The sequence below is a fragment of the Centrocercus urophasianus genome, unplaced genomic scaffold (genome assembly GCF_019232065.1).
Source record: "Centrocercus urophasianus isolate 14NV4802_14NV808 unplaced genomic scaffold, USGS_Curo_1.0 seq_36, whole genome shotgun sequence".
Lineage (NCBI taxonomy): Eukaryota > Metazoa > Chordata > Aves > Galliformes > Phasianidae > Centrocercus > Centrocercus urophasianus.
The window spans coordinates 2,216,471-2,244,453 of NW_024884933.1; the positions used below are offsets into that span (position 1 = coordinate 2,216,471).

The 27,983-nt window shown below is 50.0% G+C and overlaps 5 protein-coding genes across 6 annotated transcripts in view; 3 read left to right on the forward strand and 2 right to left on the reverse strand.

The window, feature by feature from the left end:
• CAPZB (capping actin protein of muscle Z-line subunit beta) overlaps positions 1 to 5,896 on the forward strand; it is a 51,896-nt gene extending 46,000 nt beyond the window's left edge. Inside the window, exons 7-10 of one of the 2 annotated variants that reach the window (XM_042831420.1) lie at positions 1,657 to 1,722; positions 2,472 to 2,548; positions 3,771 to 3,883; positions 5,651 to 5,692. In XM_042831420.1, coding sequence (XP_042687354.1) covers positions 1,657 to 1,722; positions 2,472 to 2,548; positions 3,771 to 3,873 — 246 coding nt within the window. In that variant the 3' untranslated portion in view covers positions 3,874 to 3,883; positions 5,651 to 5,692. Of the gene's footprint in view, positions 1 to 1,656; positions 1,723 to 2,471; positions 2,549 to 3,770; positions 3,884 to 5,650 lie in introns of both variants that reach the window. The other variant, XM_042831421.1, reaches the window with a different exon arrangement.
• Positions 5,897 to 8,245: 2,349 nt separating this feature from the next.
• Positions 8,246 to 11,373, reverse strand: SLC66A1 (solute carrier family 66 member 1). The gene is made up of 8 exons (XM_042831419.1): positions 11,338 to 11,373; positions 11,037 to 11,244; positions 10,438 to 10,567; positions 10,265 to 10,352; positions 9,632 to 9,786; positions 9,462 to 9,554; positions 8,946 to 9,131; positions 8,246 to 8,733 (listed from the first exon to the last, which is right to left on the reverse strand). Exons 2-8 carry the CDS (start codon positions 11,204 to 11,206, stop codon positions 8,644 to 8,646), a joined length of 912 nt encoding a protein of 303 aa, XP_042687353.1. The 5' UTR covers positions 11,207 to 11,244; positions 11,338 to 11,373; the 3' UTR covers positions 8,246 to 8,643.
• Positions 11,374 to 11,742: 369 nt separating this feature from the next.
• AKR7A2 (aldo-keto reductase family 7 member A2) lies at positions 11,743 to 15,624 on the forward strand. The gene is made up of 7 exons (XM_042831769.1): positions 11,743 to 11,947; positions 12,684 to 12,871; positions 13,367 to 13,471; positions 14,145 to 14,241; positions 14,419 to 14,518; positions 14,921 to 15,050; positions 15,137 to 15,624. The coding sequence occupies exons 1-7, from the start codon at positions 11,749 to 11,751 to the stop codon at positions 15,296 to 15,298; spliced, it is 981 nt and encodes a 326-aa protein (XP_042687703.1). The 5' UTR covers positions 11,743 to 11,748; the 3' UTR covers positions 15,299 to 15,624.
• A 209-nt stretch (positions 15,625 to 15,833) lies between these two features.
• Positions 15,834 to 17,790, reverse strand: MRTO4 (MRT4 homolog, ribosome maturation factor). The gene is made up of 8 exons (XM_042831770.1): positions 17,735 to 17,790; positions 17,599 to 17,657; positions 17,432 to 17,535; positions 17,266 to 17,347; positions 17,050 to 17,117; positions 16,663 to 16,814; positions 16,314 to 16,390; positions 15,834 to 16,160 (listed from the first exon to the last, which is right to left on the reverse strand). Exons 1-8 carry the CDS (start codon positions 17,760 to 17,762, stop codon positions 15,996 to 15,998), a joined length of 735 nt encoding a protein of 244 aa, XP_042687704.1. The 5' UTR covers positions 17,763 to 17,790; the 3' UTR covers positions 15,834 to 15,995.
• A 137-nt stretch (positions 17,791 to 17,927) lies between these two features.
• EMC1 (ER membrane protein complex subunit 1) lies at positions 17,928 to 27,982 on the forward strand. Its single transcript, XM_042831735.1, has 23 exons — positions 17,928 to 18,030; positions 18,102 to 18,226; positions 18,624 to 18,689; positions 18,805 to 18,898; positions 19,231 to 19,359; positions 19,509 to 19,635; positions 19,771 to 19,920; positions 20,274 to 20,441; positions 20,871 to 20,942; positions 21,339 to 21,395; positions 21,641 to 21,763; positions 21,987 to 22,083; positions 22,566 to 22,682; positions 23,615 to 23,814; positions 24,048 to 24,197; positions 24,388 to 24,549; positions 24,766 to 24,885; positions 25,130 to 25,267; positions 25,595 to 25,768; positions 25,923 to 26,133; positions 26,362 to 26,446; positions 26,894 to 27,023; positions 27,202 to 27,982. The coding sequence occupies exons 1-23, from the start codon at positions 17,951 to 17,953 to the stop codon at positions 27,379 to 27,381; spliced, it is 2,955 nt and encodes a 984-aa protein (XP_042687669.1). The 5' UTR covers positions 17,928 to 17,950; the 3' UTR covers positions 27,382 to 27,982.
• The last annotated feature ends 1 nt before the right edge of the window (position 27,983 follows it).

Here is a 27,983-nt window from a genome sequence, read left to right on the forward strand (position 1 = left end):
TTCTGCCTAGGTCCATGCAGTGACAACCAACGGAAGGAACCTTTAAAAGTCCCAACAACTCTGCTGTTTGTATAACAGGCTGCTTACTGACTCTGAACTCCATTAAAACTGCCTCCCATAACATCTGGGCTTCTATAGCACATAAAAAATGTTTTCCTTCTGGCAGCAGATTTTATGGAGATGTAATAATACGCGTTTTGAAAAAAAAAAAATCTATTTTCAGTTGCTGTTTCTTACCCATGAAGTTGCTGTGTCCAGGAGTGGAGGAGACACGGTGGAGAACTTGTCAAAGTCAGTGACCCACTGCCAACTGCCCCGCAGCCCCAGATCTGATCCATTTGCTGCTGGTTCCCAAACTCACCATAACTTGTATGTGTGTGTGTTTGCATAGTTCGGATTTATTTTCTCCTTCTCCCACAACTGGATCCATTCTTCAGGCAACGTGTCTCCATTACACGTAAACAATCTGACTGTAATCTAAAGGAAGAATTTAAACGTTCTTACTCTTTTTCTGCCCCCCCCCTCCAGGTTATCTTTTTGCCTTCAGGGTTCCAACTAAATTACATGCTTCCCTAAGCCTGTTAGAGACTTGGCTTATTAGAAGAAACCTGTAGCTGGCCCAGATATTTAAACTCTACCCTGAGGGAGGGATATGAACAGATGGATAAGAGAATTCGTGGGATTAGTAAAGCCCTTTGAAGACTGTTCTTCCCACTACATTTTTCTCCCAGTTGTTCTTTTTTTTTTTTCTTCCATGCCATCTCAGCACATCTTGTGTCATCTGAGGTTCCTGGGTCTGATTGCTCAACAGCTTGTCTGCTCTTAGCCAGAATTTTCATCTTGGGAATTGGGAAGATTGTCTTTTCCCCTGGCAACTGAAGCTTACAGATCTTGCACAGCCATCCACAGCCCCTGGGTGAACATTGTATTGGGTAAAGGCAGCTGGAACATAGAAAACAAGGCGTTCTGCAGTGCCAGCTTCTAGTTTTCAGTCTTTGTAATGGAAAATCTCACCTGAATGCTCAAATTTCTCTTTCCATGTAATTGCAGTTTATGCAGTTATCAGTAGTCTCGCAGATAAGTGTGATTTTTACATTTCTCTTTTCCTTCCCTCTCTACTAGAAGGTAAGTAATACCCTAGGCTTCTTTTGCCAGGAAATCCTGAAAATGGAGAATGTGCCCCATGTGTGGTTGGAAAAAGCATTTGAGATGAAGATGAAAAGAAACAGCTGTTTTTGCAGGGATAGTTCACAGCAGTTAAACTGACAGCACCATCCTTGTGTGCATCTCATCAGCCGCCTTGTTTTCACATCCACATGTTGTGCTGCTTGCCCTGCTACACGTGCACCTCCTGCAGCCCCTTGGTAGGTAGGGAATGGCAATTTCATAGTGCCTGTCTACACCAGGAGTCTGCTGCAGGGTTTTGCTTTGATTCATGGCTTTCATTACACCACATTGCTGTTATCAACATGTGAGCCTTTGTCTAGTTCAGGGCATTTCTCAGTGTGTTACTCGTCTGTTTGCACGCTGAAAGAATGGAGTTACTCCAGGATTTTGAGACCTCCTTCTTTCATCCCTTCTCTTGAGGAGTGAAGCTGTATTGCACGTGTCATCAGATTTCCACAGTGCTGATGGATCTGTGTCTTTTCTTAACAGATGGAGAAAGATGAGACTGTGAGCGACTCTTCTCCACACATAGCCAATATTGGACGCTTGGTAGAGGTAAGGCTGTGAAGCCATTGTAGCTTCAGCTTGCTGCAGGTTCTCACCCATAGTGAAGAACTCTGTGTTCTGCTTGCCTTCGGCTTCACAAGCAAGTTAATGGTTTGTACTGTATTGCACCCAGTGGTGGGAATGGTGCTCCAGCAGTCTGTAGATGCAGAAGGGCCATCTGCACCTGGTCTGCTCAGCAGAGCAGCAATCTTCCTGTGAAATAAGTTGAGAACTAGCAGACAACAGCCTGCCCCCTTCATTGTTTCTACAGTCATTTTTAAGGCAGAGTTATTTAAAGTCAGGATATGTTATTCAGAGCTCAAAAATTCAGTGTTTCAAGTGCTTACGAAGTCAACTGGAATTGTTGCTACTTTTCATGGTTTTGTGGCACCTGTTGGTCCCATGTGCTCAGCACAACGAGACTGAAGGCTTGAGGCTGGGTGCCAGGAAATTGCCATGTAAAATTGAGGTGAAATGTACTTTTTTTTTTGCTGATATATGCAGAAAAAAAAAGAAAAAAGATAGGTGGACAGAAACTGCCCTCTTGTGGCCGAGAACAGCCATCTGTCTCCTGGAGTAACATTCAGGAGTGGGCAGGGACAGAGCTGAATCTTTTAAGCTTAGGTAAGACCAGAGGGATGGGGCCACGCTGTTGAACGTTGAGGTGAATGTTGTAAGTTGCACAAAGGAGTGTGAGTGCCACTGTCCTGGAAGCAGCTGAACAGCCTAAAGACTGGTTTCATACTTTTCTTTTCCAGGACATGGAAAACAAAATCAGAAGTACACTGAATGAGATTTATTTTGGTAAAACAAAGGACATCGTGAATGGGCTGAGGTAAGGAGCCCTCCAGCTGACTGTTTGCTTCCTTGCCATTCCCCATCGTGCCTGGGGCTCTGTTTCCCCAGCAGTCACCTGCTTTCTTTTGCTGGCACTGCCCTTTCCTACACAAAGCCTTTCCACGTTTAATTACTCACCTCACTGTGCTTTGGAACAATTATTATGTGTGGAGTTTGGGGAATGTTTCTATTTTGTAACTGCAGCGATGTGAAGCAAGGTTTAAATCCTTTATTCCCTCACCAGGAAGAAAATTGCTCAATTAGCAGTGCTTGTACTTCAGGATGATTGTTAATTGGGAGCCTTATTCTGCATAGTTCTGAAAATAGTACTTAAATTCTGACTTTTCTTTTCAGCTTTCTTAAAAACAGTCGGTCCCAAGATTAAGTAATGACTTGTGATATTTAGGCTTTGTTTTAAATTCTGTCTTTCTCTCAACACCTCTGGTCAAAATATAACATACTAGAACAGATGAAGTGAATGAACCCTCTGTGCCTTTCTGCAGGGGAAGCTACTCTGCTTTTCAGCCCCTTCTCCTGTCTGGTGAGGCGTTGTGTATAGAAATCCCAAGCTGGTGGTTCTCATGCTTGTAGAGACAAGTGTAGAAATGTGATGGCAAATCATTTTTATTTTAAACTGCACGTAGAGCTCTGCTGCACGGTGGGGAATGCAGAAGATCCAAGTGGTGCACAGATGTCTGCTGCTCTTCTCTCCTGTGCTGAAATAAGGAAACAAATCAGTAACCTCTTCTTCAGATGATAGAATAACAGAGCTAGCTGAATATTTATGCTGCTTTCTTCACAGCATGGCCAGAGGGAGTCGACAGCATCATGACCAAGCAGCTTTTCTGTTTTTATTTCCATTTGCAGCGTGCAGGGCTTTAGCCAGGAAGCATGTCTGAGCCTTGAAAGGAAACATAGGCTTTTTTTCCTCGTGAACGTGGCCTTCACATTTTGTAACTGAACGTTTCCTGTGTCTCCCCATTGTGTCACGTTCCTTTGTGCAGCAGTGAGATGACCTGCTCACAGCTGGTACCACGCAGAGCATCCGGCTGTGCCTTTTCCTTTTGCCTTTTTCCTGTTTCTTCCAACTTGTGATTTTACATTTTTTTTCCCCCTACGTGCGTTTCCAGTGGGTTCCAGAATACCAGCTGTGTTACCTGATTTCTTCTGACTGTTCTTTTCCCTGTTTACTTCCCTCGTTTCTAAACTGCTCTCTGTAGATCTATTGATGCAATCCCCGACAACCAAAAGTATAAGCAGTTGCAGAGAGAACTTTCTCAAGTGTTGACCCAGCGCCAGATCTACATCCAGCCTGATAACTAAACCAATCCAGGTACCCTGCCAGGTGTGACAACCAGCACTAAACCAGGACTCACCCAGCCGAGACCTCTGCATGATAACTGAGGGCAGAACTAACCCCTAACTGCTGCAGACTGACCAACGACATCCGACCCATCCTTCACCCAAGGGTTATTCTTAACACAGCCAATTAAACAGTGTGGTTTTACTCGAGGTGTTGCTCTGCTCCATTTGAAATGTCACGCTCTGAAATGGGGCAGGCCTTACCACTTTGCACTGTAGCTTGGGAGCAAGAAAGGAGCACATGGTCATTTACCCAGAGTGCTGTTAGCTTGGGCTCACTGCCTCCACAAGCCCTGGGACTCTGTCCCTTGAGCACCATTAGTTTGTACAGCTGTGGCACACCGCTCCAGTGAAGAGATTCCTTGTAATCTTCAAGTCCTCCTTGCAGAAAGGAATAACATTTTGAAAGTCTGGGCAAGAAAACACCTCTGCCTGTGGTGCTTCTGAGTCAGTTTCCCCTCCATGCACATCCCGTAGTGCTTGGTGTATCTTCAATTGGAGCTTGAAAATCCAGTCCTGCTCGAGCTCTGCTGAGTGCTGCGCAGCCTCCAATGGGATTTGTTCATATGCTCTCATTTGCTCTGGAGCTCTGAATGTCCAGGACACACGGCAGTGACTAACCCTGAGCCAGTTTAACCTTCCACTGCAACTGGTAATGAATTACAGATGTTGTCTTAAACACGTTCAGCTGACGAAGGGGAAAATGCACTGTTTGTTGATAATGGCTGAGAACCACTTCTTTAGCCTGGGACAAATGCAAATATAAAATGTATATATTTTTATGAAGGCAGTGGAAGTCTCCAGAGACAAGAGAATGGAAATAACTGTAAGAAAAATGTTAGGAAAATAAGTGAGGCACAGAGCAGCCTTGTTTACAGGAGGTGGCATCCAGGCAAAATGAGGTAGCTTGGAGCACAGAGGAGGGTGTGAAATATGGCTTATGTGGGTATAAATCCTCCCAAACTGCATCCTCACTGCTTCTGTGCTAGCAGAAAGGCCTGGTAGTGTCATTCTGTGGATGATTATGTTGAAAAGTTTGTTCTCTTGAAATTGGAAGTTGTAGCATCAGAAAGCAAGGTTCCTCTGCAGTTCTCTTGAAGAGCAGTGAGCCCAGATGGCTGGAAGGTGCAGCTCTTTGTAACCAAACTGGTAGCAAAAAGGAGCCCCTGCAGTAATCTTGCCAACTTGACTCACTGATTACTGTAGGCAAGGTATAAGCTGGAAAAGCAAATTCAAGAACAAACCCCGAGTGCTTTTCCCATTGGTGAATTTGCTGGAAGAGGTTTTGACGTGGCTGCTGTATCCTGGGTGAACAGTCTGCAGAAAGGAGCTCCCAGAGCTGGGATTTCACTTCTGTTGGCAGAGGCTGGACTTCTCCACTTTCCTGTTGTGGTCCTTTTGAGAGTGAGAGCACTAACACCTTCTGCTGGTGGTGTCCTGGGGTTTTCCAACCTGTAACATCCAACGGTGGGACTCTCCCTCCAGCAGCTGGAGGTGGGGTGCAACTGCTGGAAGCATCTCTTGGTGCAGCCCTTGCTACAGGCTTAACTTCTCTCTGACATAAGCACTGAAGTGTTCACTTTGCCTTCTGTTTTCTGTATTAAAACAGGCAAGCTGAGTTTTGTTTTCTCTAAGCCTGGGTTGAGGTGCTTCTGCTATTGCTCCCATGCCAGAAGAGCTGGTGGAAACCCTCGTTCAAGAGCGTCGCCTCTGACTTGTGTCTCCTTCTTCCCCGCAGGTCTGTGCAGACTTTTGCAGACAAATCAAAACAAGAAGCTCTTAAAAATGACCTGGTGGAGGCTTTGAAGAGAAAGCAGCAAAGTTAAAGTACTCTCCGTGCTAACAAGACATGCCATGCACTCGTTAGATTCCTTTCTTAGAAAACTCATCCCCTGACCTTTTCTGTTACGTCACGTCACGATTTGCATTCAATACTATTCATGCAACGCCATCTTCTCCCCATGAATAAAGCTGTACAAACTTTTTCAGTCTCTGAGGCCTACTTTGCACCACATTTTGCTATTGAGACCTTAGGCTATGTTTCTGTAGAAGTCCATGTATTTTTTTTCCTCCTCCACCCTCCCCCATTGATACGCATACACACGGATCATTGTTTGTCTTTTCCTCCCCATCCCCCTCCTGCCTTTTGTTACATTGGTGTAAAAAATGTAAAACAAACAAAAAAAAAAATTTATTAAATACTGTGGTGTGTGAAAGAGGAAGAACTGGAAACAAAAAGGAAAACAAATCTATTCCACGTGTGTTTGGTGGGGGTTGGGCACAGGGGATGGCTGCTGGGAGGGAGGGAAGAGAGGTTGTTCCTTGGTGTTGTACTATACTGACTAAACCAGATTTGCAAGGAGACATTGATTAGGAGACCTGCTGAACGTTCTGCTCTTCTATAGCCTGGTTCCAAGGCGCTTTTCTGTCAATTTTTATGGAATGCAAAAGGGTTGTTTTGTTTTGTTTTAATTTTTCTTTTTTTTTTTTTTTTTGTAAAGCTTAAATTGAATCTACATCTGATACTTGAGCCTCCATACTAAAAAAAAAAAAAAGAAAAAAAAAAGACTAAAAAAATGAAAATAAAAACAAATCCCAGGAAGCAGTGTGTGCAGTCGGTGTCGTCCTTCTTTCCTTCCTGCTGCGGTGCTCAGGGTTGGTTCTGTGAATGCTTCTGGATGGTAGATGTGTGCTTGGGAGCACCAAACCCAGCTGTAACGCAAACAGCTGCTGTGTTATGTGGCTTTAAGAGGTTAAAAAGCTGAAATGTGTTTGTTCTGAGCAGGATTGCTGTAGGCTGGGTCGCCCTGCTGCGTTAGCATCCAGCTGATGCACTGAGAGCAGGATGAGGGCGCCTTGCTGGGGGGACTGGTTTGTTGCAGGCGGAGGAGGAAGGGGTGTTTGGGGCCAGGGCTGCTCGCTGGGTTCAGGTGAGGCGGTTCTGATGATGATGCTCTTTAAGAGCTGCTCCTCTGCTTTGTGTGTGGTTTGTGAGCGTTGTTCCCTGTTTTGTGAAGTTGGAGATAAGCTCATGGGAACTCCTGAAGCTTAACAGCAGCGTGTGAGCCGGGTGGGGGAGAGGCAGCGTTCTGCTCCTGAGACCCAATTGCAGCTCACATCTGTGCATGCTTGTTTTTGGGACTTCTTCACCTCCTCCAAAGCCACCTGCCTGCACTCGAGCCACAAATGAAACTGAGCCCCCGTGGGCTTAACATACTTGTGGCATCCAGGCTCCCTGTGGCCCTTGTGCAGGGATGTGTCCCTTCCATTGAGCAGTTTGAGAGGGCTGAGCTGCAGCCATTCATTCCTTTCTAGGCTCACAGCAGCATCACCTACCAGCATGGGTAGCTGCAGCTTCTGCTGGCCTAAGCCTGCTGCTGAGTTTTGTTTGGATTTTGGGACAAGTTGGTTTATAGCTGTGCCTTTGCCATTTCAACGTGACACCCAAACTCTTCCCAAAATGGGAAACAGCACATTCGTTTGGGAACAGGGCTGCATCACAGCCTCAGAGGGACCAGAACCTCAGCAGGACCCTCATTGGGCTGCTCTGCACTGTGTGCTTCCACCCGCTGCCAGATGCAGAGAGCTGGGTGCCCCACGACTTGTGCTTTGCTTACACTGGGTGAATGACTTTTGTTTTTATATCTCCTTAGGTCGAGGTTCTTCCAGCTTTAAGAAAGCCTTTGCTAACCCGTGCTTGGCCAGGAGAGCAGCTGGAGGGAGGCAAAAGGAAAGCGAGCCCTGCTGGGGAAACTGCCATGGAACAGAGGAGAAAAACTCACCACTCTGTTTCAGGAAGGTCGAGGAGTCTGGAAACAAAGGGGTGAGCTCCAACCACGGGCTACTGTGGTTTTAATTAACTGCTGTTGCAGTGGTGTCAAGCAGTCCCACGTAGCATCCAGGCTCTGTGCCTTCCTTGAGAGGGCAGGGCAGGGCGAGCGGCGTGGTGGTAGGAAAGCTGGAGAGTGAAAAAAGGGGAAGAAAAAGACGAGCGAATGGAAAGTGTAGGAAAGTTCCCATGTGTGGGACAAGCTGTGCTGGTTTCCTTTCAGCCCTGCTGTAACAGGGCTGTGTTGGCAATGCCAAGAGGGCTGCATTCAGTGCTTGTTGCTTCCCAGCACTTGACCTCCTTGCTCCTGGAGTTTGAGAGTGCTGAACCTCCTCCCTGCACGCTCCTGTCTCGCACCAGGACAACAGACCAGCTTCTCCCAAATCCCATATGAACAAAACAGGGGTGAGACAAGATGAAGAGTCCAAGCGTTTCATGGAAATGGGGACTAATGAGAACAATTAAGAGGCAAGGAACTGACACATGAACCAACAGAACACAAAGGCACGTGGGGCTATGTTTTATGGAAGTCTGAGCCATACCAGTAACGTGAAACGCTTTGGCTGCCCTGCACCTTCCTTTCCTTGTTCCAAGGGGCTCCAGTCGCTGCCCCGTCTTCCAAAAGTCCAAAGGCAGCAACACAAGAACCACACAGTGATGGTTGGCCACCCCACGCCCTCTGCAGGGCTCAGCACAGGGAAAGGCGACCTCCTGAGGTATCTGATTGCTTTCTCGTTGATCCACCGCTGGTATCAGAGGGGCTCGAGGTCTCACAGCAGCAGTGCGTGCCACCAGGCCAGGCAGAACGTCTCAGCAGCACCAGTCCATCTCTGCCCTGCATCCCCCTCTCCCCAGCACCATGCAGAGAAGAGGACAGGACCAGGAGCGCTGCGGTCACCCTGTCAGCTGTCACCGTGCTCAGCAAGCAGTGCCTCGCGCTCCTCACCAGCGCTGGGCCGTCCTGTGCGATAGGCGAGGAACTGGAATGAGATCTGAGGAGGCCTTAAGGATCTTTGCAAGGTGAGGATCGGCACAACAAGCCTGCAGAGGCCGTCTGCACCATGAGAACAATGAGCTGAATGCAGCTATAAGCAAAGCATTCAGCTCTTGCATCACTGCATTAGTTACAAGCGTGGGATGCAGGAAGTCACAGCCCCAAAAACCATCCCCACCCTGAAGGAAAACATGGAGGAGGAAAGGATACGATGACATCCAGGGAGAGGACACCCAGGCTGCCGATGAGCCAGGGCAGGTGATGCAGGATGTAGTCACCTTCGCTCTGCCCTGGCTCCGGGTTCTTCAGCAGCACACTGGTGCCGTACAGCAAGTTCCCCAGCATCACCAGGGCAAAGAGCAGGAAGGAGACACCGGCCGTGGATTTCCTCTGGTACTGGAAGGAGAGGCTGTGTTACATGGAAATAAGCTCTGAAATGTACTTATCCATTTGGTGTTAATCATCCCGCCACGGGAAAAGAGAAAATGGGAACTGACGCAGTGCTGAGTGCCTTTTGGTTCCCTTTTTGCTGGCAGATGTGGAAAAAAACAAAAGCTCCACGCTGACAATATTGTTAAGTCAGAGGGGAATGAAAATGAATTGGGCTTCAGAGCATGCTGTGACACAGTGAGAAATAAGGGAGCTGCAGCCAGCAAGCAAAGAGGAAGGAAAAAACTCACTGTCCTGTTCAGACCAAGACTTTGTGCGTCTCCTGCCCTCACTTACGTTGGTGTAGATCTGGGGGAGCCGGGAGCAGAGGTACAGCACGGAGGAGACGGAGCCGATGGTGAAGCCAATGATCTCAGTCTTGCTGATGGGCTGTGGACAAGGTCAGCCCTGAGCAAGGCCTCACGGCCACCCACACTGCGACTCCCCCAGCCACCCCCATGTCCCACCTCAGGGCCAGGCCCCTCCGGGCCCAAGGAGAGCAGAGATCTCCCTCTGAAGGCCGCAGGATTGAGGGCTGGGCCTGCGTCGCGGCTCAGCACCGTGAGGGTCGTGGCTGTTCCCAGCAGGGAGAAGACGCAGGCGGCGTTGATGGAAGCTGTGGCTGTGGGGAGACAAGTGGGGGATGCTTGAGGTGGGCTGTTCCTTCTGCAGGGCTGGGTCTGGTGCTGGGAGCGAGTCTGAGCCCGCTTATCTCCATCTGCGGCGTTGGGATTCAGCAGTGGGGCATGTGGGTTTTTATCTCAGTGATAAGAGCCATTTGTAACTTAGCGGGGAGGAAACCACTCCTATCTCAGCAGTTTCTGTGGTTTAGGGTTAAAATCACTCCAAGCTTTTTGCTAACTGTTCTGCCACGCTGCCCCAACCCTGCAGCCCACCCAGCTAAGGGACAGGGGTAAGAGGGGCTCTGTTTTTGTCACAGAATGGCTTAGGTTGGAGGGGATCTCAAATATCACCCAGTTCCAACCCCCAACCTGGCCTTGAACACCACAAGGAATGGGGCACCCCACATCTTGGGGGCGTCCCCAAGGTCCCCTTGCCCCACTTATGTCCCCACAGATGGGCATTAGCCCACAGCTCACCTCCTGCACCCCAGTTCTTGGCTTTATAGTAACCGTACAGGGAAAGCATCACCAGGTCTGCCAGCACGTAGTACACAGCAGTGTACACCTGCAGAACAAGGATGGGAGCTCTGAGCACATCCAGACCCCAGCCTTGGGGACAGGGGAGCGATGCAGGGCAGAGCTGAGGGCACCTGCAGGGGCAGCTGGTTTGCCAGGAAGGAGCCGATGAGGTTCAGGAGGTCTCCACCGAGCCAGCCCAGCAGGAAGTAGATGGAGAGCGCCTGGTCCATGATGCCTGTCTTGCAGGCTTGGTAGAACTGCCTGCAGGAAGGACACAAAGCATCAGCTCCAACCTGTTCCATACCCCTTGAGGACCTCGTGGGGTTTTTCTCTTGCTCCCAGCACTCAAACGTGAGGCCTGACTGAGAGTGGGGGCAAAAAGCTGGAGCACAGATTGTAACGAGAGCTCTAGAACGGCTTGGGTTGGAAGGGTTAGGTTAGAAGGGACCTTAGGGACCATAGAACCACAGGATGGTTGGGTTGGGAGGGTCCTTCAAGATGATATAGAAGCATGGGATGGTTGGGTTGGGAGGGTCCTTAAAGATTACAGAACCATAGGACGGTTGGGTTGGAAAGGTCCTTAAAGATCACACACCCACAGGTTGGCTTTGGCTGGAAGCCACCTCCATTTCCTCCACACTCAGCACACCCAGACCACCAGAACTCTCTCCCACGACCCCTTCCTCGTCCCCCACGTCCCTCCAACCCAACCCCAAAGCTGGGCACTCACGGCAGCGCGGCAGCAGCGAAGCAGCCGATGGAGATCAGCCCCAGCAGCGCGCTGCCCACATCGCGCCCGTCCCGTGCGCACTCGCCCAGCAGCCGCAGCACCCAGCGGGCGCCGTCGGGGCAGTCGGAGCCATTGCCGGGTGGAGGCGATGCCCAGAGCCCCTCCGCCATGGGGAAACGGAAAATACGGGCAGAAAAGGAGGTAACGCCTGGAAGAACATTTATGCGTGACGGTCACGGAGCGACCCGACCGAGCCGAGGTTGGTTGTAACGAAGCCCGAACCGCACCATCACCCCCTTACCTCGCTCGCCGCTTTTGGTTTGTTTTTGTTTGTTTGTTTGTTTTTAAGGGGAAAAAGTTACTTTTTGAGAAATCTGCTGCTTTCCAGAAGTTGGGATGTTGTTGTTTTTTGTTGTTGTCTTTCTTTTTCTTTCTGGAAGTTCCGCTCTCCCCAGAAGCGCGCTGATTCCTTACAGACCGCCGGCTTTCGGGGCCAAACAGCGGCGTTCCGCCAAACTTCGGCTGTTTTTCCCAAATCCGCCCGTTTTCGCAATGAGATCCTAAGACCCGGCGGAGCCGCACTGCGCATGCGCGCTCTCACATAGCCCCTCCCACTCGCGAAGAGGGCGGGGCCTGACCCTCCCCGCGCGCATGCGCAGTGTGGGCACTGTGAGCTCCTCCCTCCCCGCGCATGCGCAGTGCCGGCGGCAAGATGGCGGCGGGCGGAGCGCGGCCGGGAATCGTGCTGGGCGCGATGGAGATGGGGCGGCGCGCGGGCCCTGAGGCGAGCTCCGCCATGTTGCGCGCCTTCCTGCGGCGCGGACACCGCCTGCTCGACACCGCCCATATGTACGCGAGCGGGGAGTCCGAGCGCATCCTTGGCACGCTGCTGGCCGGCGGGGAGCAGTCGGGTACGGGACGGGTTGTGAGGAGAAAAGCGCGGTCTGTGGCGTTATGTGGGGGGAGGTGTCTCCCCCCGGCCCCGAGGAGAAGGGAGTCCCTGATTGCTGAGGTAAAAGGGACTGGTTTTGAACGGTTGATTCCTGATTCCAGAGGAGAAGGGCTTTCTTTGCTGGACTGAGGTGTTTCTGAGGTAAAGAGGCCGTGGTTTGTATGGTTTGTATATCCTGATCCTTGAGGAGAAAGGTCTGTCCCGTGAGGCTGGCATCTTCCTGAGGAGAAGGGCTCCGTTTCCATGGTGGTCCCCATTTCCAGGGCAGTCTTCCTGAGGAATAGGGCCTCTGCTCAGACAGAAACAGACCTTGGTTTGCATTGCAGAACTCCTGGTCTGTGAGGAGAAGGGTTCTCCCATTGTGCTGATGTATTTCTGAGGAAAAGGGGCCTCAGATTTTAGGGCAGATCCCAGGGCCTCAAGGAGAAGGGTCTCCTCTGTTATCCTGATGTATTTCTAAGGAAAAGAGAGCCTGGTTTGTATGCAGACCCCAATCCCTGAGGAGAAGGACCTCCCTCTGCAGGCTGATGTATTTCTGAGGAAAAGGGCCTTTGATTTTGGGACCCTCTTCCTTGGGGTCCCACTGACATTGTGTTTCCAAGAAGAACATGCTTTGAAAGCACCCTGAGCACACTGTACCCTATTCCCATCCGGGTTTGGGAACATCACTGCTCATTCCTCCTTTCCCTTTGCAGTGGAAGTGGCCACCAAGGCCAACCCCTGGGAAGGGAAGACACTGAAGCCAGAGAGTGTGCGGTCACAGCTGAACACATCCCTGGAGAGGCTGCAGAGGACGAGCGTTGAACTCTTCTACCTCCATGCCCCCGACCACGGGACCCCAGTGGAGGAAACACTGCGTGCCTGCAATGAGCTGCACAAGGAGGTAAAGCAGAGCTGGGGCTGCTGCTTGTTTCCTTCCTGACACTTTTTCAGTGCTTGCTGTGCTCCTGTGCAGTGCAAGGTGTGCATGGTGCTCAGGGGAAGGAGGCCAGGTGACGAGGGGAGTGCCAAGAGCTGCAGCACTGCTGCATGTTCACGTGGTGCCCTTTGCTCTCAGGAGCATTGGAAAATGTTGGAACTGATGAACTTTGCTTTCTGCTGTGTTAACTGAGCCAGTTAATGTTATTCTCATAATGGGCAGGGAATAATTCATCAACTCCATTAGTCTGAGAATTGAAACTGGAAGGTGTGAATTCAAAACATGAAATGAGGGTTATGTTTTTGTCAGGTGTTACATTGCAGTGGGACCAACAGAGAGCTCTGGGCTGACTTTCAGTGGTGTCCCCTTCACCATACACATTTTGCATTTCACAGGTTTTCATTTCATAGGTAAACTGTTTTAAAAGCTGGATCTGAATGGTTTTTTGTTCCTCTGCAGGGAAAGTTTAAAGAACTCGGCCTGTCGAACTACGCAGCGTGGGAGGTGGCAGAAATCTGCACCATCTGCAAGTGCAACAACTGGCTGATGCCAACTGTGTACCAGGTGAGGTCTGTGGGAACCCTGTGCTCTGTGTTACAAACACAGGGGAGCTGCTGCAGTTTGCCCAGGGAGTCGTTTTGGGACATGGGTTTAGAGAGCTGGGTGAGATCACTGCCCAGAAAGAGCTGAGTGTGTGCTTCGTGCTTGAGTCAGTGACTCTCGTGATGGGGAACTGAAGTAATTGTTGCATTGTTTGCAGTCCTTTAGAAAGTCTGTTCCTAGGGAATTAATCATGTTGTCTGACCTGAATCCACCCTTCTGGGTGAAAGAACTCAGAGAAGGGTGGGGAAGAAGCTGTCCTGGCTTCTTTAAAGCACCATTGGTCAAACATCCCTCCACTGTTAAAGGGAATCACATTTCTGAGGAGGAATTTTGCTGCTGCAGTTGTTTGTCTTGGTGAAACGCTGAATAATTTTGCCAGGGTGAGCATCTGCTGCAAGGGCAGATCCCAGGATGTTGGGTTTTGTTTGTGAGCAGCCATTAAAATGAGAGGAAAAGCAGGATGAAGCATAGAAATGCATAACTCTACCCGTTAACTGCACTGCTGGCAGGCAGGCTGGGGGTCACTGCTAGATGTCACCCTGGTACCACCTGATAAGCAAATCCAGGTCGTGGTTTAGCAGCCAGGATTTGTGCTGGGAGGTCTGAGGCCACCCCGTGCTCTGTCTTTGTGCAGGGCATGTACAACGCAACCACCCGGCAGGTGGAGCTGGAGCTGTTCCCTTGTCTGAGACACTACGGGCTGCGGTTCTACGCCTACAATCCGTTGGCTGGTAGGGGGAGCTGTGACGGGAGGGATGTGGCTGTGGGTAACCGAAAGTGGCCACGGGGTTTGTTAAGGCGTCACCTGGATTGGAGATGCCTGGCTGGGCGCGGAGGCTCGGAGACGAGGCGGTGCCTCGGAGGGCAGTGTAAGAGCTGGTGCTGAACATGCTGCTGACACTTTGCAGGAGGGCTGCTGACTGGGAAGTACAAGTATGAGGACAAAGACACACGTCAGCCCACTGGAAGATTTTTTGGGAATGACTGGGCTCAAGTCTACAGGGACAGGTGTGTCCTGAGCTGATGAACAGGGAGCTGGGGCTGCATTTAAACAAAACCACCTGAATCCTAACGATCAGCTGGGGGGGAACAGAACGGACTCAAGCTCACCCTGTGATTCTGCAGGCTCGTGTCCTTTCTCAGTGGCTGCAGGGCAGCCTTCGTGCTGCTGCCACCCAGGGTTGGGGACACGGAGCACCTCGCTTCCTCCTTTCAGAGGCGGTTGGGCTGTGCCTCGTGACTGAGCTTTGCAGTGCAGTTTTTAGGGTCAGCTTCTCCCTGCCTGGATTGCAGAAGCCTGGGGGCTACAAACAGCTGTACAAAGCTTTTTCAGAGGCCTTTCACGCTTGCTTGGAATTTATGATTCTCGAGGGCAGTGATGTTGATTTATTTATTTTTTCCTTCTTGCAGGTACTGGAAGAAGCACAACTTTGAAGGAATTGAACTAGTAGAAAAAGCTCTGAAAGATGCCTATGGTTCCAATGCACCAAGCCTGACCTCGGCCGCACTGCGTTGGTTGTACCACCACTCCAAGCTGCAGGTCAGAGTTGAACAGCATTCAGAATTTGGCTGGGGAGGCAAGCTGGGGTTATTTTGGGATGAACAATTCCCCTTCTGGCTTCACAGGGCGCTCTTGGAGACGCGGTGATCATTGGGATGTCCAACATGGAGCAGCTGGAGCAGAATCTGAACTACAGCGAGGAGGGCCCACTGCTGCCACCTGTAGTGGAGGCATTTGACAAAGCCTGGAAGCTGACTGCACACGACTGCCCCAACTACTTCCGCTAGACTGGGGAGGGAAGAGCAGGCAGCTGAGCAGTAGGGAGCATAAATGTGAGGCTCTCATCCACACTGCCCTCGGGGTGGCAGGCTGTGATTTGTCCCGTTAATGGAGCTTTGTAGGACCGGCCGTTCTGTGCCTACGCTGCCCCTGCCAGCACTGCAGGCGTGGGGCCTCATGCTTTCTCCCCTCGGGGACCTTTCCCCAGCACATGCTGTGATTAAAAATGCACTTAATCAAGGGAAGTGGAGCACATAACTGAAGGGTTTAGTTCTGCTTTCAGTTAATAACGAATCTTGAGCGTGGATGAGAATAAACCATTTTTTCTAATGCAGTCATTGTCTCTTAACAGCAGAGCTTTAATCTGTTTTCCAGCTCAGAAATAAACCTGGGCCAAAATGCCTGCAGAGCTAAAACTGACCCTAGTGAAGCAGAACTGTGGCGCAGGGCAGAGCTGGCTCCCCACGAGCTGTGGAGGCCAACTTGGGCCTGCAACGTATCTCCCATTCCTCAGGTCCCACTGTACTCAATAACAGGCAGCACTGGCAATTTCTGAGAGTTTTATATGTGTTTTTATATAAAAGGTAGTTAGATCATCTTTAAGAATGCCGAGTTAATCGCGTGTCCTGCTGCAGACAGGGAAGGAAAACATCCTCATCTTTCAGCTCTAAAATAGAGCTGTCTAGTGTCCGAACACAAGGACTGCTATGAGTCCTCGCTGATGTCAACGTCCTCCTCTTCTTCCTCCTCTTCCTCTTCTTCCTCTTCTTCCTCCTCATCTCCTGCGAGTTTCTGGAAGTCTCCGGTCTCAGAATTCCACAGGAATTTAATGGTCACTTTGAACTCTGCCATCTCGTAGCCGAAGAGTTTCTAGGAAAGGACACAGACTCGTCATCCCACCTCGTCATCCCCGCAGCCAGGCCAATGGTACAGATATTAGGTAAGCTGACAGTGAGAACCACACAGAACAGTGCATTTCCCTTGGGCAGTGACTGTGCCTGCAGGGCTGTGTTGCATTCTCACCAGGACCCGTGCTTGCTCGGGGGTCAGAATGTCCCCTTCTTTGCAGACTTCATAATCTGAAAGCAGCGTCACCACTCCTGCAAGAACAAAAGCTCTTGAAACAGGCTAAGAAAACCCACATCTGACTTCTCAGTGGAACAGTGCGTCGCTGTTTGCACTGCAGAAGCAGAGCACAAGGCTGGCTTTCTTCCTTCCTGTGACAGCAGTCGGGGAAGGCTGACACAACAGGAAGAAAACAAGGCTTTGAGCGCCAGCTTTTCTCCAAAACTCAGTCCCAGTGTATAATGTTCTCCTTAAAAGACATTGCACAGACTCAGTGCAACAGAAGGGAAGCGGCTCCCTCACGTACCTTTCTTTAAAGCTGTTGGCAATCCCAGCTGTCGCAGCTGAGGCTCCATGGAATGGGGGAACTGCTCCAAGGGCCCCGTGTCCAGGCTGACGGTGTACGTCGCCTTGTTCCCTGCCCTTGCAAAGTCCACCTCCTTGAAGCTGGAGAACCACCTGAGGCAGATTGGCAGACAGAGCTGCAGAAACAGTGGCCCAGGGACGTTTTTTGGCAGAGCAGAACAAGATGGCACTGAGCTGTGGGCTTTGTGCTGCGTTCTGCTGATGGAAACGCCCAGAGGACCTGGGTGCAGCTCACGGTGGTGTCGATCAGAGCAGCAGTGAGGGAAGGAGCTGCCTGTGTGCATTTTGGGCTCAGCTGCACAGGGGCTTCACACACACACATACTTACTCATCCACCTCCTCCTTGGTGCGATTGGTGAAGAGGAGACCAACCTCCCCCCTCAGGTGCTTGCTGACCTGTGAGACAGGAGCACAGAGGTGCCGAGGCAGCACTGAGACTCAGAGTTTAGGCTGGAAAAGACTTTCACGACCACTGCAACCCACCACATCCTGCAGTGCCACACCTACAGCTGTGCCTGTTCTGTTTCCAACTCAGACCCCCCACCTTATGCAGGTTCTCCCGATACTCGCTGCTCGGCTCCCGGCCCAGCGCCACCATCATCACTTTGTTCTTCCCAAAGAAGATCCTACAACGCAACGGAGAAGATGATGAAGATGAGAAGGCTGCGAGGCCCGTAGTGTCTCAACCCCCACCCCAGCCCTGCGCTCACCGGCTGTGCTTCCAGGCGTTCCGCACGTCCTTCAGCTTGTTGTTCCTCATGTTGGCCACGGAGAAGATGAAGATGTGTTTGTAGGTGTCCACGCATCGCCGCAGCTGCACGACAGCGGTTAGCAGGGCCGGAGGGATGGGGGGGGGGAGCGGAGTAGCACGACTCACCTCAGCGATCAGGGCCTGCTTGGCTTCCAAACCCTTCCTGGGCGTCCGCGTCAGGGACACTGCGGGGAGCGGAGCGGGAGGATGCGGTTAAAGGGGAAAGGGAAGGACGGCACCGCGGTCCGGGCTGCGCGCTCACCCTTGCGGTCCCGCTTGGATTTAGGCATGGCACCGCCGTGCTTCGAGGCCCCCCGGGCGCCGCGGGGGCTGCCGGGATGTTGCGGGCTGCCTCGCGCGATGCCTGAGCGCAGCCGCACGCCGCTCTCCGTCCAATTCCGCTCAGGCGGCACGCGGGACAGCCCCGTGAGGCGCGAGGCCCCTAGAGCTCAGCGCGGGGCACGACGGGAGCGCTGCCATGGCGGCGGGGCTGTGGGCGCTGCTGCTGCTGCCGCTGGCGGCCGCCGTGTACGAGGACCAAGTGGGGAAGTTCGACTGGTGAGTGCCGGGCCCACACCGCGGGCTTCTCCCCGCGACTCGCGCCCGTCTCACGCTGCCCGTCCCCGCAGGAGGCAGCAATACGTGGGGAAGCTGAAGTTCGCCTCTCTGGAGGCCGCGCAGGGCTCCAAGAAGCTGCTTGTGGGCACCGAGAAGAACGTGGTGGCAGCGCTCAACTCCCGCAGCGGCGAAATCCGTGAGTGGGGCGGGGGGGGCCGGGCACGGGGTGCTCGGGGTGGGCCTGCGGTGCAGCTGAGGGCGGCTGCTCCTGCAGCTGCATTCTGCCGTTGAGTTGTTTGGGGTGGAAAAGAGCTCCAGGATCCCCCGACCCAGCCGACCGTCCTGCTGCCCGTGTCCCTCAGTGCCACATCTCCACACTGAGCTGCAGGGATGGTGACCCCACGCCTCCCCGTGCAGCTGTGCCAGCAATCACCGCTATTTCAGAGCAGAGATTGTCCCTGAAACCCAACCTGCACCTCCCACAACGGGCAGTGAGGACACGGCAGTTTGGGAAGTCCTGAGGCTGTGGGTTTGAGAGCAATAACCAACAGCTTCGTTGTGCCCACCTCCTTCTCACTTTCTGTGTCTCTCAGTGTGGCGCCATGCAGATAAAGCCACCCCTGAAGGAGCGATCGACGCGATGCTGATCCACGGGCAGGGTGAGGAGATCACAGCGGCAGCACACAGGAGCCGTCCTGCTGCCAGAGCTCCCGGCTCTGCTGCTCCGTGCCGGGCGCAGCTTCTGGGTTCACCTCCCCTTTGCTCTCTGTGCAGATGCCATCACCGTATCCAGCGCTGGGCGCATCCTGCGTTCCTGGGAGACCAACATTGGAGGGCTGAACTGGGAGACGTCGCTGGACACGGGCAGGTAGTGTTGTTCGGGGCTCTCTCCCACCTTTGTCCCAGGGATAAGTTAGCATTAAGTTAGCAAGCTTAACATACCTGGACTGCAGGACAACAGCTGGGTGATTAGACTCTGAGAATCTGGATGTTGTGAGAGCAGCTGGTTGGTGGTTGCATCCAGGGCTCTGTTAACTCCCAGTGATGAAAATGCGGCCTTTGGGCATCTTGCACGCACAGATAATGAAGTGACTTAGAAGCTGTAGGTAGTATAGCTATTAAGTGTCCAGAAAAAGGAAAAATTCACCCTGTTTGATAACCTGCAGACTCTCTAATTTATCACGCCTGACTTATGCTTAGTTTCCAGACCGCGAGTCTGGTGGGGCTGCAGGACGCAGTGAAGTACGTGGCAGTGCTGAAGAAGGCAGCCATCTCCCTGCACTACCTGTCCAATGGGCACCAGAAGTGGGTAGAACACCTGCCAGAAAGGTGAGAATGTATTTGAAGCAGAAATTTCAGATTCAGAGCCTGACAACATCTTGGGAGGAAAAGATGCTGCGGTTCTCTCATGTTCTTGAAAACCTTTGGAAGCAACAACACGAGAAAACGACGCTTTGTGACCTTTGTTTCTCTCACAGTGAGAATACTCAGTACCAGATGTTATATTCCCGTGGGGCTGGAGTGATCCACGTGCTTGGAGTTGTCCCCCAGAGCCATTTGAAGGTTTTAACGCTCAGAGTGGAGGATGGAGAAGTCATAGAACAGGTAGTGCTCAATTATGGATCCAAAACTGCAAATTTGATAAGAATGAACACAGTGCGTGGAGTTGTGTCAGTGAGTTCATTCCTTAAAGACAGTTTTGCTGTTGACATCTTCGTCTCTTGATGTCTCTCCTGGCAGACCAACGTAGCAGCGCCGTGGCTGACGAGCTTAATTGGAGCCTGCGGTGTGGTGGGGGAGGCAGTGCTGGTGTGTGCAGACACAGCCACTCATTCGCTCTATGTTTGCTCCTTGGAGACTGAGCAGGAGATGAAGCAGATCCCGCTGCAGGTAAGCAGTGCTGAGGGTCTTCATATGCACTTATCCAGCTGATTTGGTGCCTGCCTGCACCTTGGAGCACAGCGGTTCTCCTACAGGTAACCTGCACAGCGACTGAGGATGTGTGTGATCCATAAGTAAGAGGGAGAAAACTGTACGTTGTGTCTGTCTTAAGTCAGTTTGTCTGGATTGGTGTTGGCACAGCCTCGCTTCAACAGCAGTCCAGGTCTTATTGCTTTTGCTCTTTGTTTCTCACGATGGACGTAACTTCCTCACAAAGCGTCTGTTGCTGCTGATGAAAGGAGCGATTCGTTTGACGGGGGAAGAAGTTTTCATGAATGCACGTGCTTGTTTTCCTTCCACAGTCACTTGACCTGGAGTTTGCTGATGGCTTCCAGCCCAGGATCTTGGCTACTCAGCCCAGTGTGATCAACGCTTCGAGGACTCAGTTCTTCCTGCAGCTGTCTCCGGGCCACTTCTCTCTGCTGCAGTGCAAACAGGGGCTGCTCAGCCACCTGCGAGACTTCCAGCAGGTAACCAAGAAAAAGGCATTGCACTGAGAGGCCAACAGAGCTTACCATTCCTTACAACAGCCAAACACCCCTCTGCGTTCCGACCAAGCTGCTGAATTTCTCTTTTCACTTGTGCTCTCTGGTGCAGCATTTGGAAAGCATTTGGTTTTATTTATATCATCTGCTGACACGTTTCCAAGCATTTGTTTAGTTGTCCTTTGTTGCTGACAGCTATCCTGGGTTTGGGGTGAGTGGTTGCTGTGTTTATATTTGAGGAATGTTTTCAGCTGCAGAGAGGTTTTCTTGTCACGCAACACAAAACTTGGCCATGAAATCTCATCTCCTGTTAGCTGCAGTCTGGATTAATGTGCTACACAGGTAGTTTTTGTTGAGTTTTTGTTTTTTCATGGTGTTGTATGACTTATTGCTGCTCTTTTTCTTTTTTTTCAGGCAGCTCTGGTGAGCTTTGCAACAACTGGGGAGAAGACCGTTGCTGCTGTGCTGACCTGTAGGAACGAGCTGGTGGGTACAGCTGGTCAGAACTGTGTGTTCAGCACAGCTCTGTGATCTGAACGTGCCTTGGGAGTGGGTTCCACACTTGTATTGCTTTTCAGGCCTGGATGATGAGTAACTTTGGAAAGAGTGAGATTTAATGCAGTGGTAATGCATGCAGATCTTGGTTACACCCAGATAAGGCTCACCTTGTCTGAATGTTGGTGTGCAATGTAGAAGCCCACCTTACTGATCTGCAGCAGATTTCAGTTCTTATGGGCACTGAGCTGAGCACAGCCTCGTTTTTAGCAGCACTGTCTGCTGTTTGCAGAGCCAACCTGAGACTTGTCAAGCACACAAAGCACTTTGTTTCTCATTCTCTCATGGTGTGTGGAGCCACGTTACCTCCTGTCTTCCTCGTTTCAGAAACCTGGAAGTTCTGACGGCCTTCATGGAGGTGCTCTGGAGGATTCCCAGAAACAGGTATGAGGGGGGTCGTTCCCATATGCAGTAGAAGTTCTTGACAGTCCCTTTCCTTCCTTTGCTTGTGGGAACATAGAGCATAGAAGATGTTAAACCTGGGTTTTGGAGGCTGATGTTTCACGCCAGCTCCAGATAAATAATCTAAAAGCATTTTGAAGCCATAGTTCTTGCTCACATGAGATTCTGCTGCAGAATTTGGCGTGACAGGTGAGTTTATCGCAGCATTTTTCTGCACGATGTTACAGGAATCCTTAACCTGTTCCAATCAAACCTACAACATCAATCTTTATCTGGTTGAAACTGGACAAAGGTTGCTGGATACCACGATTACCTTTAACCTGGAGCAGAACGGTGCCAAGCCAGAGCAGGTGAGTGGGAAAAGATTGCTTCAATCCTGTGATCTGTGGGGCCTGCAGTGCCCTTCATACCCTGACTTGGCATCATTGGTAGGGCTGTTGAGATCAGGTGAAAAGATTACTGCATGCAGCTGTGCTGTTTGCTGTTCTTTCACCTGAGGGTTCGCTTTTATCCAGGCAGATGCTGTGATCACAGACCTGACTGCTTGGTTTACTCTTTTTCTTTTTCCCTCAGCTCTACATCCAGGTTTTCCTGAAGAAGGATGACTCGGTGGGCTACCGAGCCTTGGTGCAAACAGAAGACCACATGCTGCTGTTCCTCCAGCAGCCAGGTGATTGGCACAAACAGCAAACCTGGCCTGGGTTTTACCAGCAACCTTCTTGTTCTGGATGAGAAGAAAACTCCAGTGCTGTAGAACCCAGGCCCCATGTTTTAGGATTGCTTTCTTTGGAAACTGATGTGCTGTGGAAGATACTGCAGTCTTGCATCATCTTTCAGCCTCATAAGATATCTCAGCTCGGACAGCTGTTCTGCTGTGCTCTTCATACAGGGACAGCCTGTCAATTTTATGATGTTTTATTGTTAGTTTAGGGTGTTGGGTTTTTTTTTTTTTGGGAGGGTGAGGGCACAGATTTCGAACATGTTACCATAGGGTGAGTCTGAGCCATGTTGTAGATCTTGGTGTTTCTGCAGATAACACATGTTTGCAGGAAGGGCTGGAGGTCCATCTCAGGGATGGGAATGTCCCAGGGCTGATGTCCTTACGCTTCATTTTGATTTTTCCAATATCCTGTACTTGGTTTTTCTAACCAGGAAAGGTTGTGTGGAGCAGAGAGGAGTCGCTGGCAGAAGTGGTGAGCTTGGAGATGGTGGATCTGCCTCTGACGGGTGCACAGGCTGAGTTGGAGGGAGAATTTGGGAAGAAAGCAGGTGAGCCATAGACTAATGGAATCACCCTTCAGCGTATGAGCCTGTTTGTTTTTCTCTCTGAAGAAATGTATCATTTTCTTTCTCCTCTGAACTCAGATTAAGATTCAAATTTCCTCTCCTGGCAATTAAAGCGAGCAGAAATAAACCCATTTCTGCCTTGACTTTTAAGTCTGATGCCAAAGGCAGAGGACACAAACGTATTGCAGTCAGAACCGATCACCATCTGTGGGTGATCTCCACCACTCCCCCTAAACATTTCCCTTTGATCCCCTTAGAGAGTCCTTTCTGGAAGACCCATTTGCAATAGCTTTTGTTTTTGCTTTGTTTTGTTCTCCTCGCTGTCCTGGATGCAGCTATTCAAGGTAACCTCAGACTGCATGCAGTGTTTTCTAATTGCTTCTAACTAACATTTCTCAGTGGAACTTGATTTTGTTTCTGTTTGCATTCCTAATAGTGAAATACGCTTCATGCCTGGTGTTTTGCTTCTTTCAAGTAGCTGAATATCAACTCTTATTGGACAGAATGGTGGTTTTTGATGTGTTTGTTTTTTTTTTTATCTTAACAACAATCATTTCTATTGATCTGAGTGATGGATGTAGAGGGAGATGCAGACCTCTCAGGTTGGTTAGCTTCGGGAGGGCATGAGCAAGAAGGGATATTAAAGAAGAGGTTATTTCTCTAGATGAGGGTTTGCTATCAGTTGATAAGAGCATAGCTGGGGCTGAGATGTAAGGGGGAAAAGGTTGGTAAAAGCCAGAGGGTTTGTGACAGAAATGGGTATAAATCTGCTGCTCTGGAGGGAAAGGCAGAGGAAAGCAGGTGGCGTAAATTCATGCATGGCAGCATTTCTTCTCCTGGCTGAGGCTGTAATCTCAGATATGGAGGGGGATGTGGGTGATTTCCCTTTGTTACCACCACTGGTCTGTTTGCAGATGGATTGCTGGGGATGTTTCTGAAGCGGCTGTCCTCCCAGCTCATCCTGCTGCAAGCCTGGACTGCTCACCTTTGGAAGATGTTCTACGATGCCAGGAAACCCCGGAGCCAGATTAAAAATGAGATTAACATTGACAATCTAGCCAGGGATGAGTTCAACCTCCAGAAAATGATGGTGATGGTCACTGCTTCAGGAAAGGTGAGAAAGCCAGAGCAGTACTCTGTTTCTAGACTGTAGCGAAGAGCCTCAGTGCTGAATTTCCCCCCTGTTTTTACCTGGGTTTTGAGAATAATGTCTCGAAGATGTGCAGAGTACTTTGTGGTAGCTTTGAGGAGGAACTGAAACTCTTATTTCATACCCCAAAAGAAGGTGCAGTGCTTGAATGTGAGAGAAGTGTTCTTAACTTTTGGTTTTGCTCTATCTCTGCTCAGCTTTTTGGCATTGAAAGCAGTTCTGGCACCATCCTATGGAAGCAGTACCTCAGGAACGTGAGACCGGGTGCCTCCCTCAAGCTGATGGTCCAAAGAACAACAGCCCACTTCCCCCACCCTCCACAGTGCACCTTGCTTGTTAAGGATAAGGTGGGTCCCTCTCCTCTGCCCCTCAAAGCATGGTGTCTCATTAGAGAAATGACTTCAGTGCTAAACAGAATGCTCTGATGGAGCAGCTGAATTCTATTCTTTTGAATAATGAACAGTGGCAGATAACTGGGAGAAAACCAGCTCTTTTGTCTGTCTTAGATAAAGTTCTGCATCTTGTTTTGGTTCTTAGGAAACCAAAATGAGCTTTCTGTACGTCTTTAACCCCATCTTTGGGAAGAGGAGCCAAGTAGCACCCCCTGTTTTGAAGCGTCCAGTTCTTCAGACTTTGCTTCTGCCTATTATGGATCAAGACTACGCCAAAGTACTGCTTCTGATCGATGATGAGTACAAGGTAAATTGCTTTGCCTGGAGACAGTTTTCAGTGATTCCATTTCCTCTGGGAGCAGAACAACAAAAAAAATTGCCATGAAGTCCCATTTTACACAAAACTAGGGGGTTATTCTGGTAAGGCAGACCTCATCCTGCTTAAGTGATTCAAAATAATCTGCTGTGTTTTCTGTTTGCCTGTTCATTTTTCACCTCTTCCCACTGTTCTTTGCTTTCCCAGGTTACAGCTTTCCCAGCAACTAAGAATGTTCTTCGCCAGTTGGAAGAAATGGCCCATTCCATCTTCTTTTATCTAGTGGATGCCGAGCAGGGAAAGCTCTCTGGGTTCAGGCTGAAAAAGGTATGGAAGGAATATGACAATCTAAACGATGTCACCTTCTTAAATGATGTTTGGGTAACAGTAGATCACTTGGTTTATTGTTTTTTGCTTGGAATAAAAGCAATTCAGCTGACTTGAGAATTCCTTCAAGCTTTAAAACGTGTCTCAGAAGCATTAAAAAGGAAGCTCCTCATGTCTTACTGGTTGAGGTGGTGTCTGGTGAGGACAGATAAACTTTACCACGTGGTGCTTTTTTTTCTTGCAGGACTTGACAACAGAGGAGAGCTGGCAGGTGGCCATACCCACCGAAGTACAGAGGATAGTGACAGTGAAAGGGAAGAGATCCAGTGAGCACGTGCACTCCCAGGGCCGTGTGATGGGAGACCGCAGTGTTCTCTACAAGGTGCCGTGGGAGCTTTCTGCTGATGCAAGATTTCGGCATTTGTGGACACTGCTTTGAGCCTTTGCCACTTTGTTATTTCTTACTATTTATATGCATCAGTATGTCCCATCTTCCCAAACAATGCTAATTGTGTTGCAGGTTTCTTTTGCAGTTTTTTTTTCTTGCTGCAGTTAACTCAGGCATCGAATGATGGGGAAACTGCTTGATTTCTCCCTCTTTGCTCTAATAGGACAATTGATGAGATGCCTAGTTCAAGGTGAAAGGCAGATAAATGCAGTGCCTGGGAGATGAGGATCTTACCTGATTCTTCTTTTCTTGCTGCTACAGTCCTTGAATCCAAACCTGCTCGCAGTGGTGACAGAGAGCACCGACACGCACCACGAGCGCACTTTTGTCGGGATATTTCTGATTGATGGAGTCACAGGCAGGATCATCCACTCATCAGTACAGAAGAAAGCCAAGGGACCTGTCCACATCGTCCACTCAGAGAACTGGGTGGTGGTAAGGAGCGTTATTCTGTTCTTACTCTTGATTTTTAGGAGTTAGGGGGCAATTGCCAAACTTAACTGGAGAAGACTTTTGAACGTCATCAGTGATTTCCTGCTACATCTCTGCTGTTGTGCCCTGCGTTCCTAAAATCCTACTCTCATTTCAGTACCAGTACTGGAACACAAAGGCACGTCGGAATGAGTTCACTGTGCTGGAGCTGTATGAGGGCACAGAGCAATACAACGCCACGGCCTTCAGCTCCCTGGACCGCCCCCTCTTACCTCAGGTCCTCCAGCAGTCGTACATCTTCCCCTCTGCCATCAGTGCTATGGAGGCCACCATCACCGAGCGAGGCATCACCAGCCGTCATTTGCTGAGTAAGTGCTTGCTGCTCTGGTCTGAACATGGCGGTTATTCTTGCATCAGTCAAGCACTGTGCTCAAAACCAGGCCAGTGTGCTGCTCTGGCCAAGATCTTGCTTGCCTGCGGGCTGCCCTGGATTCCTGGCAAGTGCTAGAACGTGCACTAGGAGAGTGTTTGTATTACCTATTAGAAAATGCTGTCAGAACGGACAGTTTTTAAGATTCATTTCTTCTAACGTGCAGTCGGACTTCCCTCCGGTGCCATCCTCTCCCTTCCCAAGGCTCTGCTGGATCCTCGCCGACCAGAAATCCCCACAGAGCAGAGCAGGTAAGGAAGGCACAGCAGCTGTTATTCCTGTTTGAAGATGGATAGATTTTGTGTATAATAAGAGAATGTGATGTAGTGTTCAGATGTGGGGCAATTCTTGCAGGAATTTAAGTGAAGCTGCTTTGTTCCCTGTATGTGACAATGGAATATATGTAATACAGCAGGTCTTATCATCAGCAAAAACCCTAAGAGACAAAAGTTTGAGTAACTGGCTGTTAGAATGACACATAAAACATTAGAACCCTAAAAGGAGGCTGCTGCAGTGCAGTCTGACCCATCTGGCATATTTGATTGCTTTCTTGCAGCAAAAATAGATCTGCACTAGAGCAGAGCTGTTCATTTTGCTGTTTTAGGGCAGTAGGCCGTGCTGATCAGATGAGGAACTGCAGATGATGTCCTTTGCACGCTGTTTGGATGGGTTATGATATCTCTTTAAATGCCTTTCAGAGAAGAGAACCTGATTCCCTATTCCCCAGATGTGCAGATCCACGCTGAGAGGTTTATCAACTACAATCAGACCGTATCCCAAATAAGAGGGATTTACACAGCCCCCTCTGGTCTGGAGTCTACTTGTTTGGTGAGCACAAGGCAGCAGCTTCTGTGTGGAATTGTGCAGTTTGTGGGGAGAGCAGCAGGCAGTCTGTAACTTCTGATCATGTGGCTGCTCAGCGCTCCATAATTCCTTCTTTTAATCACAACTGCAGATATAGGATGATTATTTTATGAAACACCAGCTCATGATGATGTCTCTTTAGGTTGTGGCTTACGGCCTGGACATCTACCAGACCCGTGTGTACCCCTCAAAGCAGTTTGATGTCTTGAAAGATGACTATGACTACGTGCTGATCAGCAGCGTCCTCTTCGGGCTGGTGTTTGCCACAATGATCACAAAGAGACTGGCCCAAGTGAAACTGCTGAACCGTGCCTGGCGGTAGGGCTGCAGTCACAGAACAGTGGGGCTGGGAATGGCACCTGAGGACTGTTCTGGCTGAGGATCTGCGACCCAGCAGGGCTGTGGGGTTGTTAGAAATTCCAGCTGGAGTGACTGCAATGGCTGCAAAACATCTTGCATTTTTACTGGAAGATACTTGAGAAGAGCTGCTCGTGCTGCCTGTAAAGAAATGGAAGAGAAACGGTGGAGAGACACCGTAATATAATGACTTAAAATCTCCCACACCACCCAGCAATCTCAGTTAAAGCCCTAAAATCTGCAACCTTCTTCTTTTCCTGATTTTAATGAAGGTAATACCAAGAATGTGTCTTTGAGGGCCCCCTGCTGCCTCAGAGCCCGCTGTGCCCGGACCTTGGGTGTGTGTGAGATGTGAGGATGAAATGAAATGAAATGAAATGAAATGGAATGAAATGAAATGAGCACACAGCTCATTTCATTCACAAGGCTAAAAGTTTCCCATCTGCCCATGGGAAACTGCCTCTTAATTAAATTGTTGGGGTGTGGGAGCACTTGGAATGTAAAATCTCACCACATTCTTTATTTATTGCGATTAAAACATTACTTTCTTCCGGTTTTTAAATGTTT